The sequence below is a fragment of the Pezoporus occidentalis genome, unplaced genomic scaffold (genome assembly GCF_034315485.1).
Source record: "Pezoporus occidentalis ecotype Australia unplaced genomic scaffold, CSIRO_AGI_Poc_V1 ctg453, whole genome shotgun sequence".
Taxonomy (NCBI): domain Eukaryota; kingdom Metazoa; phylum Chordata; class Aves; order Psittaciformes; family Psittacidae; genus Pezoporus; species Pezoporus occidentalis.
Window position 1 is genome coordinate 24,266 of NW_026915784.1, and position 19,990 is coordinate 44,255.

A 19,990-nucleotide genomic window follows, 5' to 3' on the forward strand; every position below is an offset into this window, starting at 1 on the left:
GATGCATGTATGCACTGAAGCATTTCATATAATTCTTGGAAAAGGAGGATGGTATCAAAAGGTCAGCAGGAAGTTAGGGATGACTGAGGGGTTATGAAACTGCATCTCTGCTTGTTGTAAGGAGACATAACTGCTGGAGACAAAATTCTGCTTGTGTTCAGCTTCTGTTATCATCATAGAACTATCCATGTTTATCAAGACAGGATCTTTTTTAACTTGGGTCAGAGTTAACAGCAGCACAGAGCTGCTTAAGCTAGTGCTTATCCATTAATGCTTAATGTAAAATTTATATAGAAATTTAGACAGCAGGTGGTCAAATATGATGATTTATTTCAAATCCCTAGAACCGGGACATTGTAGATTTTTTCTTGCGGATGCCATAGGTACTTAACTACTGGCAATGTGGGGAGCAGAGTGGATATTTTGAGTAGCCATCTCACAATAAGTCCAAATCATGATACATGGAAAACTAAAACAAAATAAGCCTCTTCTTGTAACCTCAGAATGAGTTACTATTTTTTATTCTGTAAGATTAAGCTATATAGTTCCTTCTGCTTTCCCCCAGGGGACAATACTATGAGAAATGAATAGTATTTGGTGATTCTTAAAGGAAGTACTAGGTCTTAGTGTGCAGTTCACTGAGGTAAGGCAGACAAGCACAGCATAGTAAAGATGGTATATGTGGTAAAATTGAGTCAGCTCAACAATCTGGTCAAGTGGCATCTTTTTTTGTTCTTTTTCTGAAGACCGTTTACTTTCACTAGTAATATGGAAGCAGAGAAGATTTCTCTGTTGGTATTCTAAGTAGACTTGCAGCATGAATTTTAGTCCACTGTCAGGCTAGAAAGAGTTATGTAATTTGGCAATGGCTCTTGCAAAGCTTTACTGTAGAGCAAGAGAAGATGAGTTGAAATTTTATTCTGAGTAATTGCAGGTACTAAGCTTGTAATAAGGCTGTATACAATAGAGAGCTGAACCAGCCCTGCCCTGCCTTCTTTTGGTAAAATCTTGCATAACTTTGCTTAAGCATGAATTTATAATGCAGATGCTGGAGGAGTGACAAGTGTTAAATTAGATGCTTGGTGCTATACTAATAGTTCTTGGCACAGTCACATGCAGAATTTTCTTCTGCAGATAGTAAAGTATTAAGTACCAGTTTGTCAGGAACACGTTTTGAGAAAGCGTAAAACTGGTGGTAATTTATCCCTTTCTCTTGCTTCCTCTTCTTTTCAGAGGACATACATCTTCACCTTCCTTCTTAGTTCACGCCTGTTCATGCATCCGTATGAACTCATGGACAAAGTCTGCCATCTGTGCATTGAGCAGCAGAGACTAAGTGAGCCTGGGCTGGACAAGGTAAGAACCCCCGCTCTCAGGGACTCCTATTAGTTCCAGTCAAATGTCTCTACTCTACCTACAGCAAAATGTTCCTACTCAAGAGAGTCCTCAGTAGGGTTAAACATGATAGAGCAACTAGAATTTGACCTTTTATTCACTGATGCTACACTCTTACCGCGGTCTTTTGTAGAGTGGCTTAGATTGATGGCCCCTTTGCTAGGGAATGCATGGGGGTTTTTGTGTGTCGTGTCTAGAACTGATAGGGGACAGGATGTGGATGTTTGCATAGAACCTCCCCCCCCAGTAGAAAATATCATGAATTAAAAAAAGATACTTGAATAATTCCCCTGCTTTCTCACTATAAGGTGTAGTGTGTGCACAGTCTTGGAACTGGAGCTTATCACTCTCATTGTTGATGGTTAGCCGTAAGTTATGGAAACACTAATAAACATCTTGTACTGAGACATTCCTGATAATGAGGGGAATCCTTCTAAAAATTCCACCTACCTGGGGCCTGATTTCCTGGTCAGTTAAGCCAATGAGTATCTCTTCACTGGCTTCAATAGATAATTTGCTCTGGCCTGTAATACAGTGCTGAATTAAACTTAAAAATTTAACTGACCTTCATACCTATATGCTCCACATTATCCTACATAAGGGAATTTTATTTCTTTTGGGTTAGATACATGCTGTATTTTATTGCTATTACATGTAACATTTCTCCTTACTCTTTCCAAATAGAACCAGATACAAAAAATTGCACCCAAAATCCTACAGTTGTTGACTGAATGGACAGAGACGTTTCCTTATGATTTCCGAGATGAAAGAATGATGAGGAACTTAAGAGAGTTGGCACAAAGAATAGCCAGTGGTGATGAGGTAAGTTGTCTGTGCACAAAGCTATTGTATAAAAAGACATTCCTTTAATGCTTTAATATTGCAGGTTTGTTGTTAATAACATGATATGGACCTGGGTGGTTAAGCTAACTTATTATGAAGGTGCTGGTAGGCAAAAGTTCTGTCCAGTACCTAAGCCTAGGAAGAAACTGCATAGAATCGGCAGAGCCTTTTCAAAGCACAGGCAAGGTTTGCTCCATCCCTAAACCCATATTATAATTGCATATTGTTCAGACAGTTGCAAATTGGTGGGCATTTGTATTTTTCATTTTAGTGATTCTGCTTGGAAGAAGCTAGGTAAAACACTGGGAAGCCTTGCATATCTGAGAAGCCCCTACCCGTGTTGATAGTTTCTTCAGTTTGTGTGAGTAAGGTGTGTTGGAATAAGGCCTTTGACATGTAGGTCAGTGGAAGAGTTATTGCAGGTTTGGCAAAAAAGTTTCTGTAAGAAAACTTTACCAGGAAGAATTGTCTTGAGCTTAAAGCGTCAGATATGGTCTCACAGGAGCCTGTCATATTTCTTCCTCTGGACAGAGCACACGAGGAAATTGCTTGACCTTTTTCTAGGTCCCAGTTCTCAGATGGAAGTAAAGTTTCACAGAGGTATTACGAAATATTTTGATGCTTAACTGATGCTTGTCTTCTAAGTACTGAAACAGACAGTCCAAAGTCAAGGCTTACATTCACTTAGTGGAAAGGCAATTAACAGGGTTTCAATAAACAGATCATGTGTAGCTGGCATAATACTAAGATTACAAAAGACACTGGAATGGTATTTGGAAGAACTATAAGTACAAAGAGCAATTACTAGATGGCATCGTGTTTCTAGGGTTCCTTGGAGGCTGGTGTGCCTTGTGTAAGCTTTTGAGTAACTGTATGGCTGAGGCAGCAAACGTCATCTTAGCAAGCATGTAGGTAAGCTTTACTGTGAGGAGCTGTAAGTGCTGCCAAAGGCCTGGAACGATCTTGAGAGACTGTAAACAAGGATTGAAGAGAACCAACCTAAACTGAATTTGGAAGCTGAAATATATTTTGATGTTGTGAAAGTGGGGAGGGACAAGAGAAGGTGGGATAAGACAGTGAGATGCAGTATGAAATACAAATTAAGAAAACAGATACCAAATTTGATTGGCAAGCTTAGAGTTGCTGCAAGATAGCCACAGGGGGCTTTGGACTGTAGAGAAGCAATAGGTTTGCCTTCACTGGGGAGGTGACAGGAGGCATCTTTCCCTCTGCGGTGCTCCTGCACTGTTGCTTTATTTCTGTGTACTCTTAATAGGAAGGTAAGAAACTGAAGTTCTGTTCAAGGAAAAGTAGTAAGATGGAGGACTTGCACCCACTTGAAAAATACCCACTAGCACAAAAAGAGAGCGGGCTGTACAGCCTGGGGCAAGTTGAGCTGATGAATGCAAGACTGAAATAGCAACAGGAAAGGGTTTTCTACAGTGAAGCTTCTGGCAATACAGACAGTTTAAAACCGTGAAATCATCTATTAAGGGCAGATGTACAAACTGCTAAAAAATGAGTGCTAGGGAGCAATCTTACTCTGTCAGTGAGCTAAAGATCTTTTCTAGCTCTAGCTTTGAGGGTTTTCTAACTTTGAGATTTCCTTCAGAAAGACAAAGGGAAAGCAAGCACAGCAGTAAATTGACTTGCGTTATTGTCAAGTGCTTGGAACAGTAAATGGCAACTTCCTTGACCTTACATTTCTACAGATTGCTTGAATTTGTGTGAGTCATTACCTTGAAGGATATGAAAGAAGCAGTGTTTCCTGTTCACTACAGCTTTTCTACTTGTAGCGTCTTATTCTCCTTCCTGAACTATTGTGCTCCAACACTGTTAAGAGCTATTAGTAAGAGTCAGACTAAAACCATTCACCATGCTAACATATTGCCCCATCAAAAAAAAAAAAAAAAAAAGGCTTGGAAAAACCTTGGTGGGTTTATTTCCCCCCCCTCTTCTTCCTCAATTTAATTCCATTCCTCCAACATTTTCCCTCTCTGTGTCCTGAGAGGTCATCATGCTCATAGGATATCTCTAGATTGTTCTGGTCCTTTTTACCACTTACCTGACCTTTGTTTCAAGGTATATCTTTTGAAGCCTTTCCCATCAGCCATTGCCTCCCATTAAACATTTAGCAGTGGCTTTTTCAGTGAAACACTTGATGAGTGTATACAATCAGACCAAATCCATGTCCTGTATCTGATGGTTTTTTTATATGCAGCCCAACAATACACTGAACCCCCTTGGTTTTGTTTTTTTTTTTGATCCCACCGTATCATATAGTGAGATTGACTGTGGAAAATCATTTAACATATGATATTCCCTTATCTAGCAGGTAGCAGTGGTACTTGCAGTCACTATCACAGGCCAGAAACAAAGCGTCCCATCACTTTGTCCTGTGTTGTCCACTCTTTAGTGGTTTTTAAATTTAAATAAATATCAGCATTGCCAGTGTGAATGTAGAATCAAAAATGAGACTGTGGCACAGTAAATGGAAATGGTAAATCTAATTTAGAGGAAGACCATATACTTAGGCTGACTGGTAGCCATACTACAATCAAATTAATATCTAATTGATAAAAGACATGTTCTGTAACTATGTATTGTTACATATATATATATATATATATGATACTAAAAAAATGCATGAGATTAATGGTCCATCAGCAAATACCTGTTATGGGTGCAAAGTATTGTACATACTCATTCTCTCAGAGAATGCCTCGAGGTCACTGCCTCTTTGCTCTGGAGGAGACTGATCCTCAAAAGAGAAGAGGTATATTGGTTTTGTGGGCTCAGTTACATCTAGAGGTGTGAGAGGGAAGTGGCATTTCCTTCTGCCTTTGTGCCAAGAGGGTTTTACTTCATCACTGGACAGAGGAATGTTTGTTACGTTCAACTGCTGTTAGATCAGATGCAGGCTAATTACCTTGATTTCTTGCTCTGGGCTGGAGGGTATCTGTGCCAGTTTGCCTGTTATCTGGGGTTTTCCAGCTAGAGAAGCAGATTGACCAGAATTAGGTGGTTCAGCTTTATATCTTCACCCTTTTTCTCCCTGATTTTGTTGTCAGTTCTAGATTTGCATGAACCACAAATTTAGGAAAGGTTTATTTTTTTGTGTTGATCACAGATTAAGTTGATAAATACAGGTATCAGCATCAGTCTGTTGTGTTGATTAATAATGTGATAATTTAATACTGCCTTCTCACATTTTGAAAATGTATCCCAATTTTTTCACGTCGTGGCAGATGTATCGGAAGAACGTACAGCAGCTCCTCCAGAACCTGATTCGGAAGCTTGCCACTGTTAGCCAGTATGAGGAAGTACTTGCAAAAATTAATTCTGCATCCACAGATCGTCTCATGGTTATAAAGACCAAGCCCCAGTCCATTGAGAGGGACATAATCACAGTCTGCAATGATCCCTATGTGTTAGCTCAGCAGCTGACACACATAGAGCTTGTGAGTTGTTATACTTCAAGTATGATTTCATCCTTCCCCTCTTTTTGAAATGCACCTTCACATAGGATATGACTCGGCTGCTCGTGTGCTTTATTTAGGAGAGACTCAATTATATTGGGCCAGAAGAATTTGTCCAGGCGTTTGTGCAAAAGGATCCTTTGGATAATGACAAGGTAAGTGAAGCATGTCTGAAGCAGCTCTGAAATGTGGCATTTAACATCCTTGAGCTCAGGTGTCTCATGAGCTGGAAGTAAGGTCTAGCAATAAAGAAGGACCAGCGGAAACAAGCTTTATAGTGAAAATGCTTTAGTATTCCTCTTAAAAATTTTGAGCTTCAGAACTCAGCCAAAAATTTGATTTAAATTAACATATTTTCTGGTTTGTTTCCAATTTAAGCTAAGGGAGAGCTTAATCCTGTGAAGGCATAGGTCACCTATGTGGCCTACAGCTGGAAAAAGCTGACTTTAGCTTTGGCTTTTGCATTATGCATTTTCAACAAGCGTTTTTCCTTTTACTAAATTGAACTCTTTGCAGCAAGCTGGCAAGTGGGGCAATTTGCAGGTGGAGCACACATTACAAAAAGGGAGCAGTGAGCCAGTCAAAATGGTAGAGCTAGTCTCTCGAAGTTAGGATGCACTAAATTAATTTAGTATCAACAACTGAACATTAATGGGCCAGTGGAGTGGGCTGGCCTGTTTTCCTTCTGCACTTGCAGAGGGTATAATGTTATCTCTATAACAGACTGAGGATTGAAACAGTGCTCATAATCAAGGAAGCTTTGTGCAGATACTTAGCGTTGTTTGCATAAGTCTATCCTAAATCCTTAAAGCATCCTAGTAGGTGATGGAGTCGCATGTCTGATAATGCCTTAATGAGCCGACAGCTCAGGAAGAAGTTCTGCTGTCACTGCTAATTTCTCTTATAAGCTTTTTTGTTACTTTGGGTAATTGAGTTATTCCTGGTTACTTGACAGTGTTTGGGGATGGCATGGCAGAAAGCCGAAAGGTCTCTCTCAGGGAAAAGATAAAGATTACATTAAAAGTTGCTATTTTTCTTCTGTCTGCAGAGCTGCTATGGAGATCAAAAGAAGACCCGGAATCTGGAAGCCTATGTGGAATGGTTTAACAGGCTCAGTTACTTGGTTGCAACAGAAATCTGTATGGTGAGCAAAGACTTTTTTCTGCTAAAAGGTTTTGTTTAGTCTACTTGTCTAAAACAGTGAAGCCTTTTCCGATTTAGGGTCCCTTCAGTGTGCCTTTGACTTCATTCTCTCAGCTCTGTACTTTTCCATGTGTAGATGGAAGTAAATTCCATGTTTTCAACATCATGCTAGTGCCTCAGCCTTGTTCAGCTGACAGTTATGCTGGATTAGCCCTTCTTAGCACAGGAATCCATCTGGCCTGCCCCTCTCTCCTATGAATGCCTCGTGTGAATAGAAGCATCTTTTCTCTCCATCTTTTCTCTCCTCTGTGCTGACCCCCTTCTCTGCTCTAGTGTTTTTCCTATCCTTCTTGGCAGAACCTCTTTACCTCTTGTCCTTGCTCTCTACCCGCCCAGCGTCTGGGTTGTCCTTGCTGTCCTGAGGGCTTTTGAACACAATAGCGTGGCTTCCTCTACATGTAAAGCATAGTATGAAGTTGTGGTACATGTGGAAAAGACTTCTACACAGGGTTGTTTTTCTTTTGGGGAACACTTGTAACACTTCAATGGCATGTCTTGCAGCCTGTGAAGAAGAAGCACAGAGCAAGAGTGATAGAATATTTCATTGATGTGGCACGGGAATGCTTTAACATTGGCAACTTTAACTCCTTAATGGCTATTATTTGTAAGTATGTGTTCTGAGACATTCTGTCCCTGTTTGAATCCAGATAAAGGAAGTGCAGTGCTTCATACAAGTCTGCAGCGTAGCACACTCAACAGCGTGAAGTTAAGAGGGGAAGTGGTGAGGAGCTGCTCAATGTTACTGTAGTGTTACATGCTTAAGAAATAATTTACTGCTGTAGTGTAAATTACAGAAAAGCAAAGTTTTCATTGCAGTTGTTTTAGAGATCTAAATCCCCACTTTTTGAAACTAACTTTAGTGCTTAATTGAAATAGAAATTCTTCCTTTAATATGAAGGCTTGATGTCTCCTATTGTTTCTGTTACACCATAAATTTCCTAGTGGTTTAAAGATTTCACACCTTTTCTATATCTGATAGAAAATATTTGGAATATTTTTTAATTAGAAATGTGAAAACTTCATAGATATGTGTAGTTTTCCATTAAATATGTAAGAGACAATGTTGAGAGAACTCACGTGCACTGTTCTACCGTATATTCATGTTTTAGGAAAACCACATTAAATAATGCCATAGCAGTTTTTTTAGAGCTTTCATTCTGTAAAAGATGTTGAATTTGCTTCCTCAGTTGCTTTTAACATTGGAATTTCGTGAAAACAATAAGTGTGATTTTTGGGTATATTTTCTTTTGAAAATATTTGTTATTGTTAACAGATCCTTTACTTTAGAAATACTTACTAGCATTACCTACTGAAAGATTTCTTTTTCTAAGTACTCCAACAAGTTCTCTTTCTTGTATCAAGCTGGCATGAACATGAGTCCTGTGTCTCGGTTAAAGAAAACTTGGGCAAAAGTGAAGACAGCTAAATTTGATATTCTTGAGGTATGTTTGGCCACTATTTGGACACGAGGCTATTAATAGCATTTCACTTCTAACTGCTCTAAAATGCAAGTTTAGCTTCATTATAACATGCTTAACTTAGTATATTTGTGCTTTTAATGGAAATTCTAGAAGATAAGAAATGTTCAGTTGACTTAATTGGGAAGAAGGAAATTGAAGCAATTTGTTTTTAACTCCCAAACTCGCCTCATAAGAGTTATTTAGGGAAAAAAAAAAAACAACAAAGGTAGGTAACTTCCTGAAAAGGAGAGGGATGGTGTAGATTGACCTAATGCAGTCCTACCTCTGGAAATCAAGTTGAGCTGTAAGGTGGCTGCCTTGCTCTTTCAGAGAAATTTGCCTTGAAGTAATTGATTGCGGATTACCTTCACGTATCAGAGACCTTTGTCAAAGATCATGTAGGTGCAGCAATGTATGAGTTTGTGAGTTGCCCAACAGATTATTTGCCTATTAGTTAATTATCCTGCTGTAAATGGCAATCAGTTAATTCAGGTTATTTATTAGGAAGTTAAAGAAAATGTAGCATTTTGTACTTGAAATGTTTATTAATATCATCAGAAGATTTGACTTGTGTTGTGAGAAGAGATTAAAATAGGATGGCCATAGCCACCTCATGCTTCCTTCCTCCACCCCTGGGTGGGAAATAGCCTTCCTTGTATCAAGGGTGTCTGCACAGCTCAGGAAGTTGCTCTTAAGATTACAGCCCTATTTCGTTTGACCTTATTATGCAGGCTGGTTTTTGCTGGTTAAGGACATGCTTTGTGAGCCATGCAATCATCCTAGTCATTGAGGTACAGCAGTCAGTCTTGGAAAAATGAAGTGGGGGCACTGACATCTTCGTGTGTCTGATCTTATTTTGCCGTTGCAACTGAATCAGCTCTGAGAACCCTGCATCGTAGGAAGAGCTGAATATTAGTGCCAAGACCCATTGTTGTCTTAGTTTAATGATTCTGACTTTTGAATTAAAGCTCCGTTACCTCCTTCATGGGGAGAGAAAGAAGGTCCATGAAGCCTGCCTTTGCTTTCCTGCCCCTGACTTCTATTGTCTCCCTCACTGTGCTGAGTGAACATTTTTGAAAGCAATGTTTTCTTCTGATTGAGTGAACAGTTAAAATGATGCTGCAGCCCTCTAGAAAGCTGTATTAGTGCTGCTGTTCACCAGACTTCTTGCTTTTTTAAAACAGTTGCTCAAGTGAAAAAGAACTGTGTGTGGTGATGACACTGGCTCATTATTTACATTTTTTCATGGCTTGTAGCATCAGATGGACCCTTCTAGCAATTTTTACAATTACCGAACCGCTCTGCGTGGAGCCACTCAAAGGTCCTTGACAGCTCACAGCAGCAGAGAGAAGGTATGCTTGCAAATGGCTTGGCAATGGGTGAAGATGAAATGTGCTTGTTAAGTTTCATGGTAAGCTTTTGTCTTGGAATTCTGGTTCTCAGTAACTCTACCCCTGGTAGGCTTTTAAAAAGAATAAAAAGCCTAAAAACTACCCCTTTATGGGGAGTGTCTAAATATTACCTCTAAGCTACCAAGAAAGTAAATGGAATATTTGAGGAAACTGGTGGCTCAATGAAAATGACCATCTTAGGGCTGCCAGTTTGATTTGGTGCTGACTGAAAGCAGCAAACATTAAGTGATCATTTTGATTATTTAAATATAACAAGTACATTGCCTCAGGTTGTCTTTTTTGACAGAGAACTCTATCTCACAAACCTGTAATAGAGATGGAAAGGCCAAGGATTGAAATGAGGTTCCTAGTAATTTGTTCTTATTGCTGTTACTTGTGCTCAGTCTATGGTTTTGGGTGGGAAAGCTTTAAAATTTACTCAGAGAAGGTATTCTAAAATTCAAATCTAGTCTGAGTTTCTGTCTAGATTCTGTGGAGTCCCCTTCCTGTGTACAGATTTTAGATGCGTGGAGACCTCCTAGCAGCCTTCCAGTATCTGAAGAGGGCCTATAGGGATGCTGGAGAGGGACTCTTCATTAGAGACTGTAGCAATAGGACAAGGGGTAACAGGTTAAAACTTAAACAGGGGAAGTTTAGATTGGATATAAGAAGGAAATTCTTTCCTGTTAGGGTGGTGAGGCACTGGAATGGGTTGCCCAGGGAGGTTGTGAATGCTCCATCCCTGGCAGTGTTCAAGACCAGGTTGGACGAGGCCTTGGGTGATATGATTCAGTGTAAGGTGTCCCTGCCCACGGCAGGAGGGTTGGAACTAGATGATCTTGAGTTCCTTTCCAACCCTAACTATTCTATGATTCTATGAGCTTTAAATATACTCTGGAGTTTTTTAGTGGAAATAGATTAATCAGGTGTTTGGAATACAGTGTGTTGAATTCCACCTTCCAGACTCAAGAGTGGCAGTGAATTATGCATTAATAGAGGTTGCATCTTTCTTTACTCTTTAAAATAAATTAGCTTTTGAGAAATAAACTGGATTTGGTCACACATTAATGCAGAATCTCAGTTATAGTTCTTGTTATCTTGAAAAAGGAGCCAAATAGCTTCCTAGATGCTCCCCACTTATAAGCAGTTGCTCATCAATTGCTTATAATATTAGAACTTCATTCTGTGTTTAATAAACCTGATCTTGATGCTCATAAAATAAACTACCAGGCAGGATGAAGCAAATCCATGTGTAGTCTGATGGTCTATATTGTTGTTATACTTGTGTATATCAATACACATAAATAGATAAATTTATGTATATATAAATACACATAAATAAAAACAGGGTGGGCTTTTTTCTGATTCCCAGGGATCTGTTCATATATCATTCAAACTACCAGAAGTTTAAATGTAAGGTGTTTACTTCTATTCAGATAAAAGTGAGTTTTATACTTCAAAGAAAGAACTTACAGATACTGAAATGGTGCAGGAAAGTCTCTCATGGAAACAGTGATATTTGTTTTATCCCCAGTTGCAACAAGAACACGTGGCTGTGAAAATTCTTGGAGGATGCAAATGGAAATACAGTCATTTTAAAAATGTAAGAATGTTCCAGCATTCTCCAAAGAAAAATACTTCTGATTTGTTCAGCTGGCAGGAAATGTTGCTTTGTTTTAAGCCAGTCACTGCCAAGGTTCAATCTCTTGCATGAGCTCAGGGAACTGAAGCTCTAAAGCCATTTGTGCTTCTAGCCCCAAATTTTCCATGCTGTGCTTTAATGTGCAACTCCCCTCATTTACCAAGCAAGTTCCTGTCAAGAAGGAGAACTTCATTAAGATACACCGTGCAGGAATTACATGCAAGAAGTGTGCACATCTGAGCTATTATATTTTGGAATCTGCAAGGAGAATGAGAAAGTGAAAACAAGAGGGACACAACATAGAAATGAAATGTTAAGCATATAGTTGTTCTGAACAAGCCTCATAGCTACATTTGACAAGCAGTGGACTGCCAACAGGTACTTTAATTGTGACCCTGAGAGATCTACATGCCAGGAAGACTTCAAGGAAGCAGTTTGGCACAAAGCTGATAATAAAACTATAGGGATTAGCTTGCCATCCAAGGGAGGACTTCCTTTCTAGAGAAATATCACGTATTTTAAACTGTGTTGAATGCAAAATTTCCCTGTAGTGAAAGAGAGAGATATCACGGAGATCTTAGTCCTCTGTTATTTTGCTTACCTTTTGTACCACCTGTCTTCCTTTTATTTTATTCTGTAGAGCATTATGTTTGGTTCAAGACTGAGAATAATATTGTTCTTTCCTTAGATTGTAATACCTTTCTTCAGCCTCTTGATCAAAGATATTTACTTCCTCAATGAGGGCTGTGCCAATCGTCTTCCAAATGGTCATATCAATTTTGAAGTAAGTAGAGCACTAAGTGGGGTATTGATACAGGGTTATCCCCTTTAACAGAAAACTGAAGCAGATCATGATTTAGCTTCCTCTGGATTCTGGGAAAGCAAAGTTAGACTGGAATTTGAGTATATCTGTTACTTCACACAGGAGCTGGGAAGCAGTCAGGAAAAAACAGTCTTACTGAGGATGGAATGTTTATAGAAACCCTTTCGATATTCACATTTTTTAGTGTGGAAATAGGTCAGTGTTTTCCCAGTGCTCAAATTCATCTAAACATTTAAACCCACGAGTGTATTATACTTAATGACAAAGTCATTCAAATCAGTGTTTTAGAACTTCTTTTTTAATTCCAAGTATAAAAGGTGGGTTCATTGTTTGTTGAGATACATATTGTAGTATTTTTACATGTGAGTCACAGATTGTCTCTGAAGAAACATGATTAGAGCAGTAGTGAAGAAGTTTTGAGTCCCTTGTATTGCAGCAATTCTTCTGCCTCTGGTTTCATGCTTGTTATTTGACTCTGTGCATTACCCAGTGATTTATTTTCTGATGCTTTCAGATTTCAAGAAGCCTGGGCCACTCGAACAAAATTACAGTACATTTCACTTGTAGTCATTGACCGAATTAGCCTGGTTCTAAAGTTAGACTATGTGATGATCTGGAATGTCCTTTTATTCAAGGAATCCGTGTGCGCTTGAGGCATGTTAAGCTTTAATTGAAAGAGTTTATCAATCAGTGACATCAACACCCTACATGGGGTATGTTTATTTTTGGCATAAATTTCCAGCAAGAAAATCAAGCATTTCAGATTAACTAATGAAAATGGAACATCTGCATTTCAAAATATCAGTATTAAACATCTCAAAAATTACTAGAAATTTCACTGCGAAACAGACAAGCATGACCATAGTCAAAGTGAAAAGTTAGGCATAAGGAGCATTAGCAGCTCCTTGAAAACAAAATGAATGCAGCTCATGGTCTACTGTTTACATTCACAAATAACAACAGTTTTACTGGGGTGGAGGAGTGGGAAGTCATCTCAATTCGAAACAGAAATGCAGAAGATAGATAGACACTGAGTTGTCAAGAAAGATCACGTTCAAAAGCTGGGCAGAATCCAAGCCTTGGACTTGAAAGCAGGATCTGTCTGTCTTTCAAAAAAAAAAAATGTTCAGGGTGAACAGTACTGTTCAGTATATAGCACCTCTTCTGTTTTCTATTCTGATAGAAATTTTGGGAACTGGCAAAACAAGTCAGTGAATTCATGACGTGGAAGCAAGTGGAGTGTCCCTTTGAGAGGGATCGGAAGATTCTGCAGTACTTGCTCACTGTCCCAGTCTTCAGTGATGATGGTAAGTAGCTCCAGGCTTCCTGCATGTCTGGTGTCACTGGCTACTGCTTAGTTTCTCTTCATGTTAAGTTGTTGCTTCCTCACAGTAAAGAAAGACGCTGTCCTGAGACATCTCTGGTAAGCAAAAAATGCTCCTTGCAAATGAGAGAGAAAACAAGAATTTTCTTTCTACGTGCATGTTGTCTGTGAGAATTTACATTATCCTTTTCCCTGAAATGGAATGAAAAAAAAGCATTTGTGATCCCTCTAAACATCATCTGAAATGTATTTATATGGACTTTCAGGATTCTTTACTAAAACGTGCTGCTTGAGAAAGAAAATGGGACTTCACTGGTTGCTTACAAAAAAGCACCATGTCCCTAGGCTCAGTTTTTTTCTTTTGACTGTTTTCTTCCACTCCTGTGCTTTTGAGTTTTTGATAGTTGGTTTTTACCCCTCAGGGTAGTCTTTGTTCTCATGCACTGTTTGGTAGTATTGTCTGGATGTAATTATAAGCAATGCTATACTTCCTAATGGATTCTGGAACCCTAATCTGAGGGATGGATAATATAAGCCTGCTTCATTTAATTTCAGCCACTTTCCACGGAAAGCATATTTTAAAATGTTAGTAGGCCTAACATACTGTATTTGCTTCCGATTGCAGCACTTTACTTGGCTTCCTATGAGAGCGAAAGTCCTGAGAATCACATTGAGAAGGACAGATGGAAGACACTAAGGTTTGTGTCAGAGGTTACCCACATAAATAAATAAAGAGAATGGGATACAGAGCAAGCATCAAACAGTTAAAATCAAATGCCATGCGACATGTTTCAACAGATGGGACACAGCATTGGTGTAAATCCCCCCTCCACTGTGGGACTTCTGGAAAAAAGAGAACAATCAGTCTTTATTTTAAACCCTCTCAAGCGTTCTCTCCCTTAGGGGATGGGAATGAGAATAAGTAATTATCTTAATTTCTTATATTATTCAGTGCAGGAGAAAATACTTTCTAAACTTCAAAGAAATGTCTGTTTCCTCACAAGAGCACTTTGGTTTCCAAGCAGACATTTCTGCACCTATTGCATCCCTTTGTGAACCCAGCCTTTCAGACAGGGATGAAATTTATGTAAAGATTATTCTGGGGAAAATTCATTCATAAAACCAGGTAACAGTTTGAAGTCCAGGCTGGGAAAAACAAATTTAAGCAAAATCCTGTTCTTGGTTTCTCTTCTACTGCTGATTGAACATAGACTCATCAACTCTTTCATTTTACTACCTGTAGAAAAATGCATGAACCATTAGGGCAATATTTTAGCTCATTGCTTCAATCAAGTTTTTTTTCACGCCAGCAGCGAACACTTACCAGATGCATAGACTGAGGCACAGAATTAAGCACATGTACAAACAGTCTGTGTTTTCACCCTTAAGCCATACCTCCACTGTAGTCTTAAAACTACCAATATCCCAAGGAACTGACCATTGGTCAGGTGTTCTTGTCACTGTTACAGGCAGCTGGAACTTTAACACTTAGAGGTACCCATGGACGTAACATCCAAACTTTTCTGATCCACTGTGCAGCACTGTAGAGACACAGCTGTACACCACAACCCTGAGGATTCTCCTCAGGCTGTGTTGTTTTTTCCTGGGATATCACAGGGGGATGTAACATCTGATTAATCTCAGTTACTCTGTGGAGAGGACAGAAAGGGAGAGTTACTTGCATCAGTGCACAGACTTTCCATGTTACACATAGTAGCAAGATGGACAAAGACTCTGAGCTTGAAAATCTGTGATAACTCTTATTCAAGGCACTCTGAAGCTGTCTTGAGAAGATTTACATCATTCTAATGATTGTCTTACTTGTATTTCCCTTTTCCTTTCAGGTCATCACTTCTGGGCAGAGTCTAGCACACAAGATGGCCTGTTGCTTCCGCTGTTGCTGTATTATGTGGATTACCAATGGGCATGGCTTGGTTTATTTTTCTGTACACCGGAGCAGGGTTCAAAGTGATAAAAAATGTGCAGTCAGTTGCGATATTGTGTCAGCAAAGATGAAACAAGTTAACTCAAGAACAAACAGGCAGCTTCTCACATCTGACAGAGGAGATAAAATCGCAGCCCGCTTGGCTGTGATTCAGGCTTAAGTATTGATTGAGGACAGGGCTGACGGAATCCTTTGAATAGCTCAGATGCCGCCTATGAATCATTTCACACCTGGATGGAGTATTTTCCCCCTTCCTTTCCTTTCAGCTTGCTGCTACAAGGACTTTGAAGAGTTGATGGTAGATTATGGAGGAGGAAAATATCACCCCTTTCAGTGAAACCCAAGTCTGCACTGAAGAACTTCAACTCCCAATAAGCTGAATATAGCCACGAACTTTGCCGGATCAGGACTGCTAAAAAGGGGAAGGATTGGACCCAACAAATTGGCTGCTGGGAAGAGTTTCTTCCTACCACTGTAATGGTGGCTGTTTTTTTTCTCTTTTTCTGTTGTTTTGAGTTGGCTGCTGGTAGGCAAACTCATTATTATTATAAGTTATTTTTAAAATATAAATAATAAAAATCAAGACTGGTAGAAAACATACCTGCTACAAAATATAGTAGCTATGTAGCTTGGACTACTTTACAACTTCTAGTGAGGGGTTTTCTTTCTTTCAGTTGGTTACAACAAACTACTACATGCTACAGACATTCTTATTTTTATTAGGTGGTTTTGTTACTCTAATTTTCTGTACTTTACCTTCTTCTTGTCTTAGGTTGAACAAGCTGACTTTTCTAGAATAGTTTTTGAGAAACTGGTGTACAAACTGTGTTGAAATATGAAAGTATGTTTCTATTAAGTAATTTTTATAACGGCTTTTTTCGAAAGGGTAACAATGGAGAACACAATCCACTTTGACTGAAATAGCAAGATGCCAAAAAGATGAGGCTTCTCAGCTACAGCTGTGAACAAAACAGTCTCCCTGTGTGTTTGCTTTATGGATTATGTTTATGACTGTGAAGTAGTTCACTGTGTTACACACCTAATGAGTTTGTGGTAGCTCCAAATACTTAGTCACTCTATTTATCTTAGGAAGAACCCAATAGGAAAAAAAGAAACTGTAGCTATAAATCACTGTGGACACAAAATCGCTAAGCAAAAGCACATACTTGGCAACAAAGGTATTTGCAATTATCCTGGCACTGTTATTTAAAAAAAAAAATAAAATAAAAATAAATATATCTATTTGTCACACTGCATCTCTTGAGTTTTCAGGTAAACTGTTATTTATGTTCTGTCCATGCCTTTTCAGGTGAATATTTATTTTTGAATTTTGTAACAACATGCTCTAGTAAGCCTTCATCAACAGGGATACTGTCCTTAACTACAGCCTGTTTGCTGGTACAAGGTGCTGGAAGTCACTGAGTTACATACATACTCCTTGAGCACCAGGGCCTCAAGTCCTGACAGTGGAGAGGATTTCTCTCCTCCTATTCACTGAGTTAGGGTGAAGGAGAAAGAAGAGGCTAACTCTTTGAAAGGAAACTACTTCTGCGGTTCACAGACTTGCCTCCCAGCTTCCATAAGGTGAGGTCTTTTCCATCTTCCCCTCTACATCCTGCCACCATTGGTGATGCTTATAGGAAGGAATTTGTGTAAAAAGCCGTGGAAAATGTATATTCCTCTTCCACATCTTCCGGAATTAGGATACTATGATAATCAGGTACATAAATGAGCTTCCATGATTTGCTATCCTAATTGTTAACCTAATTTTTACAGTTTTAGTTCTAGGGAAAGCCAGAGGCTTGAACAAAGTTAGCTTACCTGGAAAAATAACTTCTTTCCTACACTCCTCCACTGTAACAGTTTGACTACTAGCCTGATTTAGGGATGGATTTGTTATTTATGCAGTTGGAATGAAGCTTTTGTAAATAAAAGGAGAAATTGCAGCCTCTGTCCACAGTGTGGGCTCTGTGTGTTGTCTTGTGAGCCAGCTTCTTGCTGAGAAAAGGCAGCGTGTACCAGAGTAATTGGTATGGAGGAGGCGGCTACTTGCCTGGCACAGAAGCTGGACACAGGTGCAGAGCCTGCAACTGGTGCTTGCCCTAGCTAGCCCCAGGCAAGCCAGAGGCTGCTTCTGTGAGCATTAATGAACTTGATGTTTGATGTTGGAGCGATATGAGCCTCATTGTGCACTGTACCCTCTGTTCCATCATTTGGTGTAGCCACTGTACAGAGCTTTAATTTTGAGCATCCTGAGCTACTGTCAGACTGTTGAACCACTGGCTTGGAAACAACCATTCAAACCTGTCTGTAGCAAATGGGAGAGAAAATGACTGAACTCTTCTATGAGCTCCTTTAGGAGCTCTATGTTTCCTTTAGAAAACATCACAAACTCTGAAATGAGAAGTTACAAGAACTCATTAATTCCACAAGCTCAGTGTTCACCCATGACTGGAAATTCCAGCTCAGGGCTAACAGATGTTCAGTGCTTAATGGGGACAGAAGTGACATTGAAGTCTCCTGTATAAATGGCTTTAACATTACTTACTTTATGGAACATTACTTTCTTCCTGTGGTGCAGAGACAAAACCTGTGGGTCTTACGGACCCATATACAGATGCCACTGCTCAAAATATGCTCAAAAGAGTCTAGATGTCCTTATCCTGTCCTTATCCATTTACCTTTTCTCCTACTTGGATACAGCTTCACGGCATCACCATGAAAAGATTAGACAGTTGCATGCAATTAAAAGCAAGCCTATTTACAACTGTCATCTCTAAAAGAGCAACCAAATCCCCACCTCCATGTGGGGATTTGGGGGGTTGAGGCTTCCCAGACAGCCTGTTCTTGACCGAGCTGAAACTGGTACTTGATCTAGCACTAAAGAGAACTTTTTTTTTTTTTTTTTTTTTCCCCTGCCGCTTTGGGCGGCTTTCCTTGTGCTAGTTGTGTGCAGCAGGACCCCTTGTGGCCTTTTTGCAGTATTTCTGCTTGACAAGAAGTGCTTTGGTAGCGTCTGCTTTTTTCACTCAGTTCCTCTCTATCTCCCGTTGGTCATGCTGAGCAGATTTTTCGCACATAAAAGAAGAGGCTAATCCCTAGAGATGCATTCCATCACAGCTGCATCTGTTCTGCTGCTGTCAGGTGGATCCACATAGCCTGCTTCTGCCAAGCAACTGTATCCTAACCTGTGCTTTATAGTCATGGGCTCCTGTGTTATCGCTGTTTTTTAGCTTGAGAACAGGGCTGATAAGTATTTTCAAAGGAACTAGTCTATTTACAATATTACTGGGTTTAGGTGTCTGTTAAACTGACACTTCACACTCAATATTGATGAAGCTCAGTGAGTTTAGAAGCAAGAATTTAGTGCCAGAAAGCGTATCATTTGATACAAACAGACACTTTGCCATTATTCCACTGTGCTGCATTAAGCTGTTCTGGAGTATGTTTTTTCTGTCTACTTTATTAGAAAATTTTAGCTGCTGTTTAAGTACTGGAAGACTGCTATAAGTTCTCCCCAGAGCCTTCTCTTCTCTGATCTGAATAAGCCCAGTTTCTCAGCCTGTGTTTATATGAGAGGTGCTCCAGTCCCCTGATTATCTTCATGGCCCCCAGAGCTGGACACAGTACTGAAGGTTGGGGTCTCACAAGAACGAAGTACAGGGGCAGGATCACCTCCCTTGACCTGCTGGTCACGCTCCTTTTGATGCAGCCCAGGATACGGTTGGTTTCTGGGCTGCGAGCGCACACTGATGGGTCATGTGCATGGGTCACGGCTTCTCATCAACCAACACCCCAAGTCTTTCTCCTCAGGGCTGCTCTTAATCCAGTCTCTGCTCAGCCTGCATTTTTGTTTGGGATTTCCCCAACCCAGGTGCAGGACTTTGCACTTGGCCCTGTTGAACTACAAGAGGTTGGCATTGGCCCATCTTGTGAGCCTGTCAAAGTCCCTCTGGATGGCATTCCTTCCCTCCAGCATGTTGACCACGCCACAGAGCTTGATGTCATTGGCAAACTTGCTGAGGGTGCACTCAATCCCACTGTCCATGCCACCAACAAAGATGTTAACAGCTCTGGTCCCAAGACTGATTCATGAGGAACACCACTTGTCACTAATCTCCACTGTCTTGACTTGGACACCAAGCTGTTGACCACAGCTCTTTGAGTTCAACCATTTAGCCAGCTCCTTATCAACTGAGTAGTCCATCAGTAAAATCCATGCCTCTCCAGTTTAGATAAAAGGATAACATGCAGGACAGTGCCACATACCTTGCACAAGTCCAGGTAGATGACATCAGTCACTCTTCCTTTATCTGCTGATGCTATCACCACATCACAGCAGGCCAGCAAATTTGTCAGGCATGACTTGCCCTTAGTGAAACCATGTTGGCGGTCACCAATCACCTTCTTGTTCATGCACCTTAGCATATTTCCAGGAGGATCTGCACTATGGTCTTACTGGGCACTGAGGTGAGAATGACCAAC

General features: G+C 39.9%; 1 protein-coding gene across 4 annotated transcripts in view; it reads left to right on the forward strand.

The window, feature by feature from the left end:
* RASGEF1B (RasGEF domain family member 1B) overlaps window positions 1-17,460 on the forward strand; it is a 30,899-nt gene extending 13,439 nt beyond the window's left edge. For all 4 annotated transcript variants that reach the window (XM_062635444.1, XM_062635443.1, XM_062635446.1 and 1 more), the window contains exons 3-14: window positions 1,234-1,356; window positions 2,080-2,217; window positions 5,487-5,699; window positions 5,798-5,872; window positions 6,766-6,861; window positions 7,422-7,524; window positions 8,283-8,362; window positions 9,637-9,732; window positions 12,102-12,197; window positions 13,420-13,543; window positions 14,186-14,258; window positions 15,405-17,460. In XM_062635444.1, the coding sequence (XP_062491428.1) occupies window positions 1,234-1,356; window positions 2,080-2,217; window positions 5,487-5,699; window positions 5,798-5,872; window positions 6,766-6,861; window positions 7,422-7,524; window positions 8,283-8,362; window positions 9,637-9,732; window positions 12,102-12,197; window positions 13,420-13,543; window positions 14,186-14,258; window positions 15,405-15,429 (1,242 nt within the window). In that variant the 3' untranslated portion in view covers window positions 15,430-17,460. The remainder of the gene's footprint in view (window positions 1-1,233; window positions 1,357-2,079; window positions 2,218-5,486; window positions 5,700-5,797; window positions 5,873-6,765; window positions 6,862-7,421; window positions 7,525-8,282; window positions 8,363-9,636; window positions 9,733-12,101; window positions 12,198-13,419; window positions 13,544-14,185; window positions 14,259-15,404) is intronic.
* The last annotated feature ends 2,530 nt before the right edge of the window (window positions 17,461-19,990 follow it).